This window comes from Aulonocara sp. 'chitande type north' Nkhata Bay, linkage group LG17 (genome assembly GCF_057382095.1).
Source record: "Aulonocara sp. 'chitande type north' Nkhata Bay isolate Kocher_YH1m ecotype deep benthic linkage group LG17, A_spYH_male_GT1.1, whole genome shotgun sequence".
Classification (NCBI taxonomy): domain Eukaryota; kingdom Metazoa; phylum Chordata; class Actinopteri; order Cichliformes; family Cichlidae; genus Aulonocara; species Aulonocara sp. 'chitande type north' Nkhata Bay.
In genome coordinates, this window is record NC_141360.1 from 2991392 (window position 1) to 3010066 (window position 18675).

Below are 18675 nucleotides of genomic sequence, written 5' to 3' on the forward strand. Positions count from 1 at the left end.
GCTAGCTGTTCCTAGCTAGCTCCGTTTATTATGCTAAGATAAGCTAAGATAATTACCTTAAAGATCCATCTCTTTGTGCTTAGATGGGAGAGCAATCTTTTCATCTAACTTACTGCAAGAAATGTAATCACATTGTTTTTTACAAAAGGAACTTAAATATTGCTAGCCTAACAATGTTTGACACCAAACTAAACACACAGATAGATGCACCGATACTTAATGATAACATGCTGTGTAATGTCTGGACAGCAGTGACAGATGTAGCTTAGAAATTTCCTTTTAGGGTCAGCCTAAACTTTATATGAGCACATGCAGACGATAACATACATCATATATTCCTGTATTTATAGCAACACAGTTGGCCCCTAAATTGGTCCAAAATGTGAGCATGCAAGAAAGGACTGTCTGGGTCGGGACAGAGCGTAACCAAACCGAGCCGAGACCAACCAGGGTATCCGATAAGGTGGCGAGGAGTCAGCATATTGTCAGCCACACAGACAGGCAGGCTGGCAACCAGAGAAGGCTGCGCTTCAAAATCTCTGAGTCATCGCCTGGCCTCCTTTGATTGCCACCCCATACACACACAGACACACACACTTCCAAACAGTACCACCACCTCCCCTCCTCCCGATCCCTCTCTGTTGTGTCAGCCATCAGTCTCACTGACAGCGCATGCAGATAGAGCTGTTAGGAGTCAGGCAGCAGCCATGAACATCAGCTAACTGGGAGAAGATTTCAGCGTGCATGAGTAGAGGAGAGGAACAGAGACAACTCTGACAGTTCAGGCAGTTCATTAGCAAGTGCAGAGTGGGCACGAGGTGAGAGGTTTGAAAGGGCACAGCAGGGATTTAACGGGCGCAAGCGTGTAGTGATCTTTATATCCTTGGTCATATGAGAGAACAGCACTCTGCAGAGAAAAGAAAGTCCAAAAGTACAGTGGAAAAATACTTGAAGCTGAATGGGAATCAGAATATTGGTGAAAAAGAGCAAGCTGACCTTTCTGTCATTAAGTAGTTCTCGACAGGTCTGCATTAAGAAATGATATGGGAGATACAAATCTGAGCAGATTCCACTTTTCTCACAGGCTGGGGCAGAAACGATGTGCAAACCCACACAAAATATGTCAACAACTCAAACACAGACGAAATCACCAGCGACGTGAAAGCGATTGGTCTATTTATAGCAGCATGCTCCATTAATGCAGCCACTGACTGCCAGCCAGGAGAAAGACGAGATAAAGAGGGAGAAAAGAAAGTGTTTACTTGGGCTAAGATTTCCCCTGTGAGAGAGTCAGACTCATATTTGTATAAGGCAAGAACCTCCAGCTTACATACCATGGAATACTTTTTATCACAGGAAATTACACATATTCTAGTTGTCAAAAGGAATGTTGCAGACGATGACAAAGCATTTGATTTTAGTGTTGTGTGACATTATGTTGCATTATGGGAATTGTCGGAGCCAGTGTTTTGGGGGGGGGAAACGAAATTCAGGATATCGTGATCTCTAATGATTTGATTTCTGACACTTTTTTTACTCCAATGAGCTTCATTCCAAATGTGTTTGCAAACAGTAGCAAAGTAATCTTTCTTTTCACTCATCACAGTCACATGTTTAATATTAGACAAACGCGACACGAGTAAATGATGTTTTCAAACTATCCAAATCTGCCCGGCGCTGTGTGAAAAAGCAATTGAGCATCTGTGTCTTTATGCATTCTCCAGCATCCTCAGAGGTTAAAATTCACCAGCCAGGCAAAATCCCATCCCGGTTGTGGACATGCAGATCAGGTGTAACACACCGTCCAAGGCCTCTGCTAAAATGCTGGAGCAGTGAAACCCAATCTGAGCAAACTGTGCAGCGTTGATGATCTCTGCCTTTACGCCAACATTAAGTCAGCTTTTGTTCTTATGCAAAGCTAAATGATGGAAACCTGAGAAAGGAGCCAGGAGTCTATTAATGAAACAGAGAGGATGACGATGTATGCAAAGATTTTGTCTTCGGTGATGTTTCTGTTTCAGCACAGGAATGACAGATGTAGTTCACGACACAATAATTATGGATTCCCTGCCGAAATGGAAGTAAAATGTCAGTTTCCAAATAGATGGCCGTTTGGCAGTGCTAGCAGCATTGATCTAGGCCTGATTAAATTGGGCATCCCTTCACTTCTTAACCATCACAACCAACAGGTCAATGCTGAACGTTTAGAGACCTATAACTTGATGGATTAGCACAGAATTAAATTCATTTTTACGCACTAATGCCCAAGACCATGGAGTTGGTGATGGGTTATAAATTTACTTCAGCTTTTTAAAGAAGTACATTGACCAGGGTTCCTGTGTCGCTGACCCAGTGTTTTCAGTTTAGTCATGTTCAGTTTATTTCTCACTCATTCACATTTCCTGTTTTGCTGTTCCAGTTGCTTCCATGTGTCATTTCATGTCAAGTTCAGCTGTTCACTCACTGGTCTCTAAACACCAATCATTCTGTGTATTTAAGTTCCTCGGTTTCATCAGTTCATTGTCTTGTCATTGATGTCGTTGTTGCCGTCGTCTCTCCTGCATGTGTGCTCTCAGTTCATTGTGTCATTATAATAAATTAAATAATGTTACATTGAAGTGTAATGAATGAATGATAATCAAATACTGTAATGCAGGTAAGTAATTTATTTATATAGCACATTTCAAATAGAACAGTCACAGTGTTTCGCATTATAAAATAAGATTTTAAGCAATTAAAAAAGTTTAAATATAATCTTACATATGAATCTGCGTAATATCTATATCATTCTTTGCCATTTCTCACCAGTGTATTTACTGTGTGTACTATTTCCATCATCTGCTATTTTGCAGACAAACTTTTTTGTGAGCAGCGTAATGTTTTGCAGCTTCACAGCAGCTGGTGTGTGTTCATCAGCAGCCCTGTGCCAAGCAGAAACGTCTGAGTAACTTATTAGCCCGACAGCTTTCTCAGCTACTGTCAGTCCAACACGTCCCTTTCAGCAGGATAAACCTCGTCTGTGCTTTGGAGCAGACGGTCCTCAGGTGATGCATATGTTTCGCCAAACATTGTACAGTGTTGCCAAATGTCAAAGAATACATTGCATTTTGCAGGTTTAACAAACCTTTTTATTAGGTGGTGTGAGCTTAGTATGTTTTTTATGCTGCATAAAGTAAGAAATCCCAGGAAGGGTTTTGCTCAAGAGTATACTTTGTGTTCAGGGAGGGAGAGGGGAGACAGAGAGGAAGGCAGCTGTACTTACAGGGGTTCCCCAAAGCAATTCCTCTTTCTAAAAATAGCTGCAGCTCTGCCAACCTGGACAAGAGGGGGGAAATCATCATCCGAAGCATGCATTCAAATGAGAGAGAGAGGGACAGAAGCAGGACCTGAACTCAGCTTTCATAATATTTGTCAATGAAAAATGTATATATAATATTAATCTACAAAAAAGTTCTACAAAAATGACTTTCAAATATACATATATATATATATTTTTATATATATGTATATATATTTGGAATGTCACATTTTCTTATCTTTGCCCCAGATGTTACAGGAGGAGATGTGAAAGCTGGGATGGAACATACAGAGGTGGTGTTATGGACAGCACTGCCTCTAGTTGCCTAGGTCACTCATGTATTCATCTGTGTGCTGTCAAGGCACGCAGGGTAAAGAAAAAAAAGAAAGAAGGAAAAAATCATAATAAAAAGACGACTAAACGCTCCACTAATCCGGCCGTGAATGAGAGCGGCTCGCTGCAGCAGTTCTTTTATGCTCTGTCGACAGCACAGGGGGATAAACACAACGCTGAGCCAGCACCCATCGCAACCTCACCAACCCCGCTGCACTGCAAACACTGCAGATTACCTCATTTTATGTCTGTTAACCCATTTAAGCCTACTGACTAGTACAGCTGCCAAAGTGGGCAGAGGGGGCTCGGGTGATGGAAAACACCCTCTGGCGGCCATGCTTGATGTCTCCCACCGCTCACCGCTTTTATTTTAGCCGTTTACACTAACTGCCTGTGTGCTGTGATACAGAGCACATCTTGTTCCAGAATGACATGAGAAAGCTGCATAAAGACTACAACTACAACTTTTTAATACTATTATTTGTGGTGTTCTTGTATTTTGAATTCTTAGTTAACTCATGAGCTTTGAGTTTCTGTTGGTTCCAGTATTATTTTTGAATTGTGCTTCTATTAGGCTTCTGCTCTTACTATTATATTATATAGATTTTTGAAATACAGTATTGGGGCAAAGACGTCTTGCTCTTGATTCCACAACACTCCAGTCGCTTATCAGCTAGCTACTAAGCTTCTTTTCATTTCTAATTTGCACTGATACTATTTGCTGAACAGGTGTTTAGAGAGTTTCTACCTCCGTGCTTGACTGTGTTGTACTGTGTCATTCTCAGCATTTTTCTTCCTCCAAACAGGAGGAGTTGCTGACATCAAAGACCTCAAATTTAGTTTCATTTGACCAGAACAGATCAACGCCTTCCCTGAATCATTAAATGCTTACTGTCAAACTTAAGATGGGCTTGTAGATGGGTCTTTTTGAGCATGAGGACCGTGCAGTCCAATGCGGTGAAATGTGTTACCAATGTGGTTCCATCTGCCATCAGATCATTAACCATTTCCTCCTATGTAGTTCTCATGATCTTTCTCACCTCACGAGAGAAGATCTTGCATGTTGCTCCATACCAAGAGCATGATTTCTAAATAATTGTACCAGCAGTTGTGACCTTCTCACCAATAATCTTGCTTGGTCATGTAGCCCATTCTAGCCTTGTGCAGGTCTGCAGTCTTGTCCCTGTTGTCCATGGACAGCTCTTTGGTCTTGTCCTGTGGTGTGGAGAGTCTACAGTGGGAGAAATAGATTCTGTTGACAGGTTTGATTTAAATACATAATGGGCTGAGATCAGGAATGTCTGTAATTGATTGACGGGTTGATTGTAATCAGTAGTTCTTTCTCAGTGGCGTGTCCAACCAGACTGGCCACCCCAGGTGCCACCCCGAAGCTAAAACAATAAAATTCAATCAAATATCAAATGTACGATCATGTTTTCACAGCGATGCTCAGATATCCGAGTGTAAGTGAATGCAGCATCGGCTTCTGCACTATGAGCATCACCTTAGCAAAGGTAGGAGAGCCAAGCATGAAAGACGGTGTTCTGTGAATCCATCCTACCTGGCAAACCATCCTACCTGTGGTTTCTGCGCATGCGCACAACACGAAATTCAGTGGCAAACCATCCTACCTTTGTGAATATTAGCTAGAAAAATACTCTGACGGGTAAAATTAACTGCCAAACCATCCTACCTTTGTGAATGTCACCTACAAGCAAACTTAAACGGCTAAAATTTATTGGCAAATCGTCCTACTTTTGTTAATCTGAGCTAGAAGCATACTTTAATAGCTACATTTAAGTGGCGAACCATCCTACCTTTGTGAATATGAGCTACAAGCATACTTTAACAGCTAAAATTCAGTGGCAAATCATCCTACCTTTGTTAATAACAGCTAGACACATACTCTGACGGGTAAAATTAAGTGCCAAACCATCCTGGCTGTATGAATATGAGCTACAAGTATACTCTGATGGGCAAAGTTAGGTGACAAACCGTCATACCTCCTTAGTTGAGTTATAAGATATAATCTAAGTCGTAACATTGCTGTATGGAGCTGCAGATTTGGTTGCAGGTTAACATAGCTGGACTGACCATCGGGCATACCGGTGGGCTGATGACTTTTTTTTTTTTGTAACGGCATGAACAATGAGAGGTGGTGGATTGGCCAGATGCAGGTTGATGTGTAAAAATAACTCAGTTGTTTGGTGGTGGCATCACGGAGCTTCCACAGAGGCCAGCAGGTGGATGAGGGAAGGGGAGGCAGGAGGAGAGACCCGAGGCGGCCACCAGTCCGAGTGTCAGGTGAACTGAACTTCAGGTAAGAAGTTATGACCTGCAGTCTATCTGGGTCAGATATAAACCAAGTTTAGGTGGAGTTTATTTTCATTATGCTGACTTTTTACAGTCAGTTACAACAACTCGTACTGCTACTAGCTAGCATGACGGAGTTTCTATACAGCTGGGTGGTGCTATGACGTTACTGATAGTGAACTTTATTCATAAGGTTAGTTAGTAGAGTTGCCAACGGCTCCTTAAAAATGGAATGGTCCCTCATTCAGAGAAAATAGGACTTCAGCTACAATGAAAAAGACACAAAGCTGGATTTATTCTGTCGTTACGCTTCAGCTGCTTCTTCTCTCATTCTCCCCCCTCCCTCTCCTGTTGCTACTTCAATCATGAAACTGATCAGTGATCAGCTGATCGGCTTTTCTCTCTTGTTTGTTTATCGCCTACTTTGCGCCAGAAAGAGGAAACCAGCGGATGTCGCGCTAAACAACAGCAGCACGTTTAAGCTTGATCAGCTGTTGTTAGAATTTATTTAATATTAATTTCTAGTATCAGCTGATGTTTGCTGGAGCCACAGCTGTAAAGCTGCTGGTCATGATATGGTTTGGTTATCTGGTGAGAGGGAAACATGAAGATGAAACCAGGAGATGTCCTTACTGAACCATCAGAGCTGAACAGGTGATGGAGAAACAGGTTTACCTTTTAGGTGACATGGATGAGTTGAAGTTATGAGCTGTTTCTGAGAGACAAATAACACCAGGATCCTTTTCTAAGTAGCTGACAGCTGGTAACTGTGCAGGGGCGGGTCTAGCAAAGTGTTGCCAGGGGGCCAGGTAGGGCTTTAACAGGGAGAGGGGGGCACAAAGAAATACTTTCTTATTCTCATTTAAAATATCTAGCTTTTATTAAATAATTATCTGAATCTTGCAAACAAAGTGTTTATCTGATGTAAAATGTATAGAAATCATACATATACCAACAAGACTGTACATCACTGTCACAACAGCATCTGTTTTCATTCAAAGTCTTTATGGCTTTAATACCTGGTGGGCCAATCTGTAGTCAAAATGCCAGATTTTCTGTCCCAGTCCAGCCCTGCAGGTTAATACTGGCAGTGTCACCATGCCAGCTGACTGTATTTCATCATCAGCCAGTGTTGTTCTCAATATTACCAAAGTTTACCATAAGGCAGCATAGAAAGTATTTACTTTTCTTTCAGGTTTCATTCAAATGTTAGTCTTTTCATTTGTTTCCCCACTTTTTTCCTGTTTCAAAATCAAACACCAGTTTGTGAGAAGATTATCTTCTTTTTTTAAATAGGCAGATAAAGTTAACATAATAGTAAACACTGACAAAGCACTGATTGTATCTCTTGTACTTTATCAATGCAGTATCTAAAAACTTTGCACCGTAGTGGTTAAAATCTCATTCTAATAAGAGTTAAAATGTCATGGTTTGCTGTGTGGCAGGCAGGAGAAGGACCCACAGAGAGATGCAGACTCACAGACACGGGGATAAACTCAAAAAACACAGCTTTATTGCTGGCCACGAGAAGTAATACACAATAACCTAAAACTGGGAAAACTAAAGCATGAGCTGTACAAGGAACCGAACCACGGGGAGAATTACACACAACATGAGGGAGAACGCGACGCCGAACAGAGGGAGACTCAGACAGAAATACACAGAGGGTAAACGAGGAAAGTGGCCACACACGGGGAACACAGGTGACACTGATAATCATAACGAGACAGGGCGGGGTGAACTGAACATGACATGTACAGGCACAGAGGTTCAGACAGGAGGAGAGAGAGCACGGGGAAACACAGACATAACGGGCTGGGGAAACATGGAATAAAACATAAGGAGAGACGAGGGCTCACAGATACACAGAGGGGCACACAGGGGGTAAAAGCCATGAAGGGAAAACACTTAGGGAACAACACAACAGGGCAACTCAGAAAACATGGCCTAAATAAGGAACGAAATACAAACATACAAGGAACTAAGAATACTGGGCCCACATGGCCCAGGACCATGACATCACCCCCCCTAAAGGGCTGGCTCCCGACAGCCCAAACCCGAGAAACAAAACAAAAACAGAAAACAACCCACCCAGGGCGGGAGGCGGGGGACCAGGACGGAGGGACCAGAACGGGAAACAAAAACAAACAACAGAAAACACAGGAGCACATGACCATAGTCCAAATAAAGTTCAGGGGGCCGACCCAGAGCCCACAGGCACAAGAGTTCACGGGTCACACGGTCGGGGGGCCGACCAGGCGGGTGGCACAGGTGACAGAGCTGGTCCGGAGGCCGGCCGCGCGGAAGGCAGCGGCGGCGGCGAAGGAGACGACGGAGCAGTTCAGGGGGCCGACCGCGCGGAAGGCAGCGGCGGCTCTCCAGTCTCAGGCGTGCTGGCCATGGCCTGGTGGGCACAGGACCAGATGAGGCAGGACCAGACGGTGGCGATGCGGGGGCCGGACCAGCAGAAGCAGAAGGTGGCTGGGTGGGCTCCTCGGGCCCTCCAGCTGACGTGACGCGAAGCGGTGGCGTCGCCGCAGGGTGCCAGATAGGCACACCAGGGAGTCCAATAGCAGACGCAGGACAAACAGTTATGAAGGCCCCTGGCTGGACTAGGAGCTGAGGAAACACAGGCTGCTGAGGCACAAACCCAGAGAGAGAGAGAGCAGGTAAAAAAACAGTCCATAGGGCTTAACAGCTTAACACAAGAAACCATGAAGTGGACAGTGGTAGGGACCACCAGTTCTGAGCCAGCAATCATTAGGTTCCCAGAGTCTACATTAGTCCGAAGTGGCTCAGAGGTTACTAGCCCAGTCTGTGTAGTCCTAGGAGAGGTCAACATAAGCTGGTTGGACTCAACCGGTGGTAGTGTGCGGCTCAGAGGAGCTGGTTCGACCATACGGAAAACAAGGACCGCCACTCGATCCACAAAAACAAAGCTTAGATCATCAGGAGCTGACTCCTGGAAAAACAGTAAATACACAGATATGGACCTAACCATTGGCACCGTGGTAGCATGACTGTGGTGTGTTGGATGGACGTGTTTGTTGGAACCCGTACCCGCAGTGATCTGTGGCTGCAGAGTGTTAACCCTATTGAGTGGAGAGACAGATACAGGTGAAACGGTACGTGAACCATTAACTGAAGCAGGTGACGCTTCAGGCTGAGAGAGGGTGGTTATGACATTGTTCGGGGCCAAAACCCTATCTAGTGACGAGTTCATAGAGGCAGGAGAAAATGGTGTCACATAAATCCTGACCCCAGCTTCCATCTCCTGAGTGGTGGTTATGGTGCTGGAGCAAAACAGTTCAGAACCACCTGGTTTGTTATCTATGGGGAGACAGGAGACGTGTTGTGACATTACAGTGTCCTGGTCACCATGATCTGCTGTTATGTGTGCATCTTGGTAACATGCTAGGGGTTCATGACCAGTGTTCACAGTCTCTGGTTCGTGAAAAGCAAGTGTAGCTGGGCACACCGGAGCACTAGCTATGCTTTCGTTGCCTTCATTCAGTGACTGATGGAGGAGCAGGGCCGGCTCAGGAGGGAAGAGAGAAACCACAGGCAACTCAGATTTAGTTGGAACTGCAGACACGGAAAGAGACACCAAAGGAAACACCTCCCTACTGCTATTAAAACCAAAGGCGGTGGGAAACCTTGTCAGTCTGTGAATCGAGTCTGTGGTCCCTGCCGGGTTGAGTGAAGCGGGAGCGGAACTGTCTCTGGCCTGCGGCTCGGTGAACGGCTCATTGCTAGCCACCTCACCGGCTAAGTCCGTAGCCTCCTCACATGCCTTCTGCTCAGAGGTAACTTGGAGCGACTGGACAGTTTCACTCACCTCCGAGCGTCAGGCGATGCGGTGGCGACGCGAACGCCGTTTTCTTTTGGCCGTGGGCCCCGTAGACGTGGGAGATGGAGGCTCCTGAGGCGTCGCAGCGGCTGAGGAGGCGGTAGTTAGCGGAGTGGCAGGCGGAAGTCCCAGGCAACTCCGGGGGCCCCCAAGGGCTAGCCGTGTCCCGCGGAAAACCTCATCGTAGGGGGGAGCGAGCCATGGCTCCTCTCGTAGCTCTTCCTCCGGTTGCGCGCATACGGCGCGCTGCCGCTCCTCGAGGTCGGAATCCGCGCCCCCCACAGCCACCTCGTGTTGCTCAGTGGAGGGCAGAACGGGCCGTGGCGGTGCGCGACAGCGGCGGGAACGCAGTTTCCTCTTAGGGGCGGCCGTGGGCTCAGCCTGGCCTTCCGTGGCGACCGGCTCCTCGCCCTCAGACCACATCCGTGCCAGGCAGGAAGCAGGAGACGAGTAGCCCGATCGCGGCGGCGAGGGGGGGTGGTCGGTCTGTGGTGGGACAGCTGACGAGAGCTCCTCCTCGGTGATAAGCCAGGGCTTCCAACGGAGCTCGTCCTCCCGATACGCCCGTAACACCTGCTGCCGCTCCTCTTCACCGAAGTCGCTGGCCTCTGGCATCTCCGTGCGCCACGTAGTGTAGACAGGCGGTGGCGGAGATGTAGAAGCCGATGAGAAGCGAACAGGCGGCGTAACGGTGGTGAGCCCCATGGTCCCGATCCTGACCGTTTCTGGTTCTTTCTGGGACAGCTGCCCCGGACGGATGCCCACGGCGGACACAAGAAAGTCCCGGATGTGGGGGCGCAGCGCGCCGAATAGCCACGGGAGCCCGGACACCATCCGGCTACGGTCTCCCGGTATTCGCCTCGAGGTAGCGTCGCCCATTCCTCACAGTGGTATTCCACCGTGTAGACCAAGTCGTCCTGGAGGTCCGCGGAGGGGTTGTGAACTGCTGGGTCCATGTCGCGGTCGCGTTCTTCTGTCATGGTTTGCTGTGTGGCAGGCAGGAGAAGGACCCAAGATGCAGACTCACAGACACGGGGATAAACTCAAAAAACACAGCTTTATTGCTGGCCACGAGAAGTAATACAAAATAACCTAAAACTGGGAAAACTAAAGCATGAGCTGTACAAGGAACCGAACCACGGGGAGAATTACACACAACATGAGGGAGAACGCGACGCCAAACAGAGGGAGACTCAGACAGAAATACACAGAGGGTAAACGAGGAAAGTGGCCACACACGGGGAACACAGGTGACACTGATAATCATAATGAGACAGGGCGGGGTGAACTGAACATGACATGTACAGGCACAGAGGTTCAGACAGGAGGAGAGAGAGCACGGGGAAAACACAGACATAACGGGCTGGGGAAACATGAAACAACCACAAAGGGAGACGAGGGCTCATAAATACATAGAGGGCACACAGGGGGGAGAGAGCACGGGGAGAACTTAGACATAATGGGCAGGGGAAACATGGAATAAAACATAAGGAGAGACGAGGGCTCACAGATACACAGAGGGGCACACAGGGGGTAAAAGCCATGAAGGGAAAACACTTAGGGAACAACACAACAGGGCAACTCAGAAAACATGGCCTAAATAAGGAACGAAATACAAACATACAAGGAACTAAGAATACTGGGCCCACATGGCCCAGGACCATGACAAAAAGCGCATTTGGTTATCAGGTTTATAGGATTATTGAATTATGGTTAACGGTTGGTAGATTTTTTTTTTTAACATTATCTGCCAATTACATCTGCCACCCTTCTCCAAATCTGTGCCCCTACCTGGCCCCCCCAACAAAAATTTTCTAGACACACCACTGTTCTTTCTAGGTTAAAATACTGGGTTCTCATACTTAATGAGATGCAAATCAATATCTGACTTTTATGCAATGTGTTTTTTCAAGATTGTTGGACCCCAGTAGGACCCCAGTAACCCTATCCTGGGCGGGGTGAACTGCTCCTTTGGTGTTCTACTCATTGGGGTATTCTGAATCGCTCTTTGTCTGTTCCCTCACTCAGGACCAGTTTGCCATGGGAAACCCTACACGAGACAACGTAACCAATGGAATTCCTGGGACAAGAAAACCCTTTCACCACGATAAGGAAGCGAATTGCAGAGGGGATGAGTCGGGCATCTCACAAGGATGCCTCCTGGGTGAGGTGTTCTGGGCATGTCCCACTGGGAGGAGGCCCAAGGGCAGACCCAGGACACATGGAGAGATTATATCTCTCGGCTGTTCTGGAAATTACTTAGTGTTCCCCAAACTGGAGGAAGTGGCTTTGGAGAGGGCGGTCTGGGCTTCTGTTCTCTTAGGCTGCTGCCCCCGCGACCCGGCCCCGGAAAAGCTGAAGAAGATGGATGGATGGATTTCTTTGTAAGTAAGAAAATTTACACATTCATTACAGCATCAATTAATTCTTTTCCCCGCTGTACCTATTTTAGTGGTATTCTAATCTCAATCCAGCTAGCCAGCATTTGTACCTGACCTGTTTCACAGCACTTAGCAATGCAAAATATTACTGTTGAGTCACTCTCAGCAGCATCAGTCTGACAGCCAGTTGCCAGGAAAATGCCAAAGGGGAGGATTCTGTGCAAAGGACAAGGATGATGACTACACAAAGGCAGATTGCATAATGATAAAACAAACACAAGTTGTTTCCATTATTATTTATCACATCCCCCTCTTTCCACTTTGTTCTTTTCCCTGCTTCTGATATCACTTTACTATTTAATCACTCCTTTTTTTCCCTCCTTCTCTTTTTTGTCCTTTTGTCCTGCTCCACCTCTTACCTCTCACTCTCAAACAGGTGATGCCAAAGCATCATAATGCACGTGCTTTTTAAGACTCTTTATGCCCTCCTTCCTTTCCGATTACTCCTTCTGTTAGGTCATTTGTTCTTTCCCACGATCTTCCTTACTTTCTCTTTGTTGCTTTTACCCCTCATCTCCTTTAAACAATTATTTTTACTGCTGTCCTCCTTGCTTCTTTTCCGCCTGCAATCATTATCTGCCCTTTCTTATTCCCTCCTCTCTTATTCCTCTGAGCCTCCAAGGAAAGCACCCAGTTGCCAGAATGATGTATCCTAGCAACAGTGACATCCCACCCATTCAGCATCAAGATGAGACGAATTTAATTTTTGGATGAAGAGGGAAGAGATTGTGATTGGACAGAGTGGAAAGGAGAGTAGAGGAGGGGGGTGAAGGGATACCCATCAGCTGATAATGGATCAGCTTTTAATGTCAGTACCCCATCTTCAATCTTAGCATTCAACAGCACTGCATGGGTGGCAGCTTTACTCAGATGCTTTCATTAAACCTAGTCCATGAATCCCTTGTTCAGTATTTTGCATAAGACAGTAACCACTAAGCAAAGAAATAATTAGCTCAGAAGCATAATACCCAAAGATACTTTTTGTTTGTTTGGTTTTGCATGAACAGGAACTCCTACTGGCAAATAAACAGCTCTTTCCAAAGATGCTGAAAAGAAATTCTCACTAGCTTGAATGAGCATTAAAAATGTCCCCTGGTTGGGAAGAAAACAGAAAGGCTGTGCTAATAGAGACTGAAAGCAGTGGTGGTTCCTTACTCTAGGACTACTCTGTAGTCCAGATGTCAGTGTACTGGTAAAAGTAAAATCCATTTGAAGAAGGTCAGCAGCTTGTTTGTACATATGTGATTGTCAGTTTGTTCAATCCTAGAACAAAGAACTCTCCTTAAAAATATACAGTATATCAAACTTAACACAACATAAACATGAGCAGCAGAACTTTAGTTAGTGGTGAAGGAGGGCTTTCCTTGTTTTCCCATATAAAAAATATAGTTGGTAGGATCCAAAGACCACTACAATGCTTATTCTCTTTTTTATTTCAATTGCTAGACTCGTAAATGTATTTTGATACATGAAAAGGATAAGCGGAAGCGAATGGATGGATGGATGGATGGATATTGATATTATCCAGACACATAAAGGATTTATGCATTTAAAAAACAAAAGCAAGGTCTGCCTCACAAAGCACTGGATCATCAGTGTCTGGTGTGAGTTAGTTATAACTGTCTATCTGCTCTCAGACATGGGCTTTTGGGCGACCGTGGCTCAGGGGGTTGGGAATCGCATCTGTAACCGGAAGGTCGCCGGTTCGATCCCTGGGCTCTCCGTCCTGGTCGTTGTGTCCTTGGGCAAGACACTTTACCCTACTTGCCTACTGGTGTTGGCCAGAGGGGCCGATGGCGCGATATGGCAGCCTCGCCTCTGTCAGTCTGCCCCAGGGCAGCTGTGGCTACAACTGTAGCTGCCTCCACCAGTGTGTGAATGTGAGAGTGAATGAATAGTGGTGTTGTAAAGCGCTTTGGGTGCCTTGAAAAGCGCTATATAAATTCAATCCATTATTATTATTATTTTGGGTCCTGTTGAGAACTTTGAAAATGGTAAATGGACTAGTTCTTATATAGCGCTTTTCCACTCTTCTGAGCACTCAAAGCGCTTTACACAACTTGTGCATTCACCCATTCACACAAGCACAACTGACATTCACACACATTCATACTCCAATGAATGCATCGGAGAGCAATTTCAGGTTAGTATCTTGCCCAAGGATATTTGGCATGCAGACTAGGGGAAGCCGGGAATCGAACCACCAACCTTCCGATCAGTAGATGACCTGCTCTACCACCTGAGCTACAGCCACCCAAGAAAGCACAAGAAGAAAAGTAAGAAGCACATCCCATCTTTGCTTTGAAAGATGAGGTAAAGAAGAAACTTAAGAATTTGAGGAGAAAACTGTTAAAATTCAGTAGATCCTGAAGAGAAGAGAAGAGAAGAGAAGAGAAGAGAAGAGAAGAGAAGAGTGTTCTGGAGGTACTTCCTAGAATATATAAACACAGTGTGCAGAAGGTAAATTTTTAAGGTAAATTGTAAATGGACTGTTACTTATATAATGCCTTTTTGCTCTAACAGAGCATGCAAAGTGCTTTTCCCCACTAGCCTCATACAACCAAACACACACACACACATTTATGCAGGTGCTTGTTTCTACCCCTCAGCCCCTTGTCTAACATTTGTGCACAGATTCACACTCCGACTCTGGGTTTAGTATCTTGCCCAAGGATACTATGGCATGCAGCTAGAAGACTCAATCCACTGACAGAAGGTAAAACAGGCTGACACTGGCTCTTTTGTTGCATGTAAAAAACATAACTCCTCTAATTATCTCTGCCAATAACAATACATAGCTGGCTAATGTGTCGATCTCTTGAAGGACAGATCAAGATGCCAGAAATAATTACTTTGATAGTATTCAATATAACTTGATCAAATACGCCAAGAGGAGAGCCTTATTATGTAAAAAGTGAAGATACTGGTTGTGGTCTAATCTTGAGTCGTATTGTATCATTATATCAAGAAGCCTGTAGCTTTGTTCCACAACAGGAAGTTAGCATGGTGCTAGTAAAGCTTGGACACAAGCCTCTGATTTTAAAAGGGTGCGTCTGTTTTGCATATGTTAACAGGGAGATTGGGCTGGACAGCTGAGCATTGCAGTGAAGACTGAAGGCAGGAGGAGGGGAGCTGTGACACTGAAATGCCAAAGCCATGAATGAATGAAAGAGCTAAAGATTAGGGAAACAGTACAGAATCCATCTTCAGCTTAATATAGGTTCATATATAATATATATTGTAGAACTGATCTCAACCAGGGTTTTTTTTTTTTTTGTTTCATTGCCTGATTTTGACCCAAAACATTTGATTGTTTGGTTGCTTCGTTTATTGTCTCGTTCTCTATATTCTTGTCTTTTGGGTAAGAAGACAACTCAAAATCTACAGCTAGGAGTGAGAAACTCCTGGTGCTGGCAGCAGGGCTGTTATGTAATTCATCTGAAATAATATTATTCACATTGTGTCAAAGAGCACTATGTCTTTAAAATGATGACAGTTTACCTGCAGTGAGAGGCGGAGCTTCACTGGAAAGAAGGAAACATGAGAACATGACTGAAGGAAAAATGAAAGTAAACACAAGACTCATCTGAACCCAAGGTGAGGCTGATCCTTACAACTCTCTGAAAAACTTCCAGTAAAGTGTCGCTGACACGACTAAATCTTCGACAAGTACGCGCAAGTAGAGATTTTTTTTAATCCAAAGAGCTGTTTAAACAGCCAGCATTCACACATATTCAGCATATTACAAGATGTGAATCTGTCTCCTGAATAGTTTTGCTTTTAAATAATTTCCCCCAGGGATCAATAAAGTATTCTGATTCTGATTCTGATTTCATTCTTAATTCAAAGAAATAAACTCATAGAATTCTTTGAAAATTATTCAACAAAATGTTGGTGCATACTTTAAAACGTTTTAAATTTACTGCTGCCAGTCACACTTTCACTTTTGCTCTCAGCGTGACACCATGGCAACCAGCTATCTGTCTGAAGATCAGTTTCTGTGCTCCATCTGTCTGGAGGTCTTCACTGATCCAGTCACCATCCCGTGTGGACACAACTTCTGCAAGACCTGCATCACAGAAAACTGGAATATTAGTCTCTGCTGTCAGTGTCCACTGTGTGTTAAGGTTTTCCACAGCAGACCAGAGCTGTGCGTCAACACCATCTTATCTGAGATGGTGGATATGTTCAAACAGTCCACCGTAAAGAAAAATGGCAGAGCAGAGGAACAGCAAGCCGAATCAGGAGAAGTTTCATGTGAGGTGTGCAGTGAAACCAAGATGAAGGCTGTGAAGTCCTGCCTGCAGTGTCTGACTTCCTACTGTAGGACTCACCTGGAGCCTCATCGCAGAGTCACAGGCCTGAAAAGGCATCAGCTGATTGATCCTGTAAAGAACCTTGAAGACAGAATGTGTAAGGAGCATAACAGACCTTTAGAGCTCTTCTGCAAGACTGACCGGATGCCAGTGTGTGAATTTTGCAAGCAGTCCAATCACAAGGGACATCTCACCATTCCTTTGAAAACAGAATATGAGCAAAAGAAGGCCGAAGTGGAAGCAAGAGAGGGTAAAATTCATCAGATGATCAGAGAAAGACAAAAGAAAATAAACAACTTCAGAGAATTGTTAACATGCAGCAAGGAAGCTGCAGAGAGAGAGAAAACAGTAAGTGAGCAAATATTTGACAGTCTGATCAAGTGTATAGAAGAAAGTCGGAATCAGCTCGATGGTGTGATCGAAGGGATGCAGAAAACAACAGAGAGCCAGGCTCAAGGCTTCATCAAAGAGCTGGAGAAAGAAGTGTCTGAGCTGAGGATGAACATCTCTGAGCTGGAGCAGCTCTCACACACTGGAGACCACCTCCAGTTTCTCCAGAGTTTACCATCCCTGAACCCTGTTCCACCCACCAAAGACTGGACCGAGGTCACAGTTCACTCGTCATACGAGGGGACTGTGAAGAAAGCTGTTGCTCAGCTGGAGCAGACACTCAGTAAAGAGATGAAGAAGCTGCACGATGATGTGGAGCTGAAGAGGGTTCAGCAGTACGCAGTGGATGTGACTCTGGATCCCGACACAGCACATCCTAACCTCGTCCTGTCCGATGATGGGAAACAAGTATCTAGTTGTAACAAAAGGCAGAATTTCCCCGAGACCCCCAAGAGATGCATTTATTATGCAAATGTTCTGGGAAAGCAGGGGTTTTCCTCAGGAAGATTTTACTATGAAGTTCAGGTCAATGAAAAAACTCAGTGGGATTTAGGAGTGGCCAACGAGTCAATAAACAGGAAAGAGAAAAAGCCACTGTGTCCCAAAAATGGCTACTGGACCATTCGGCTGAGAAATGGAAATCAGTACAAAGTTGTTGTTGGCCCCTCAATCTGTCTCAGTCTGCAAGCAGAACCACAGAAAGTGGGCGTGTTTGTGGACTATGAAGAGGGTCTGGTGTCTTTTTATGATGTAGGAGCAGCAGCTCTCATCTACTCCTTTACTGGCTGTAACTTCACTGAGAAACTCTACCCATTATTCAGTCCTTGTTTTGATGAAGGTGGTGCAAACTCCACCCCTCTGATTATCTCTTCTGTTCTTCCAAAACATTAGACGCAGTATTTATTTCTTTTTAGACAAACTACTGGTCAAAATATGTTCGTATGGCAAAAGAAGTCTGTGTGAATGAAATGACTTGGTGTGGTGGTGGGAATGTTGTGTTTGCTTCAGTGGAGTGGGCAACTTTAAATTCTGTGTTCTGTGTTTGTTTTAAAGCTGAAGCTGAACTCTTAAGTTCTGTACTAACTTATTTGTTTTCATATATTTTTGTTCAATAAATTATTCAAATATACAGTTTGCTTATCCTTGTCAGTATGCAGTATTTCAACTCAAAATGGGGAAAAGAAAAATCAACTTGTAGATCAGACAATTGAAGACACGAGAAAAGAAAAGTGTCATGGTCCGTTGGAGTGTCTGGAGGTTTTCCATCTGTGGCTGCGGGTCCTCCCCTTTTGGATGGGACCTCCCCTGCCTCACCTGCAATCCAATCTGCAAGCAATCAGCGGGAGAGCGATTTAAACCTGTGCAACCTGCCTTTCCTCGCCAGTTTATTATGCTCACTAAGGCAGTTTTAAGTTAGCACTCATAAGCTGGGAGGTCTCTTTAGCCTGGAGGCTGTAGTATCCATGTTTTCCAAGAGCAATTTTACATTTGAATTACTCTGAGCACATAACGATTTTTCACTTTGCCTCAGTCCATTTTTAAATTAACTGTGACCCAGTTAAGACATCCTACATTTTTTACCCAAATCATAAAATATGTTTCATAAAATGTGAGAATGTCTCAGTTTAAGCTTTTGATATGATTTCTATGTTGTACTTTGAAAACAAATGTTTTATAAAATCAGTGCATTCTTCTTTTATTTACATTTGACATTGCCTCCCAGCATTTTCTCAC

At 44.8% G+C, this 18675-nt stretch overlaps 2 protein-coding genes across 2 annotated transcripts in view; both read left to right on the forward strand.

Moving 5' to 3' along the window:
• The window catches only part of LOC147309449 (serine/threonine-protein kinase pim-2-like), a 581324-nt gene that overhangs the window by 263889 nt on the left and 298760 nt on the right, over positions 1 to 18675 (forward strand). The gene's annotated exons all lie outside the window — the stretch shown is intronic.
• On the forward strand, positions 15323 to 17970 carry LOC147309457 (E3 ubiquitin-protein ligase TRIM39-like). Its single transcript, XM_086269403.1, has 2 exons — positions 15323 to 15832; positions 16192 to 17970. The coding sequence occupies exon 2, from the start codon at positions 16201 to 16203 to the stop codon at positions 17830 to 17832; it is 1632 nt and encodes a 543-aa protein (XP_086125529.1). The 5' UTR covers positions 15323 to 15832; positions 16192 to 16200; the 3' UTR covers positions 17833 to 17970.

Excerpts from the sequence above, each read along its gene's own strand:
- LOC147309457 (XM_086269403.1), top strand. The coding sequence starts at position 16,201 with ATGGCAACCAGCTATCTGTCTGAAGATCAGTTTCTGTGCTCCATCTGT.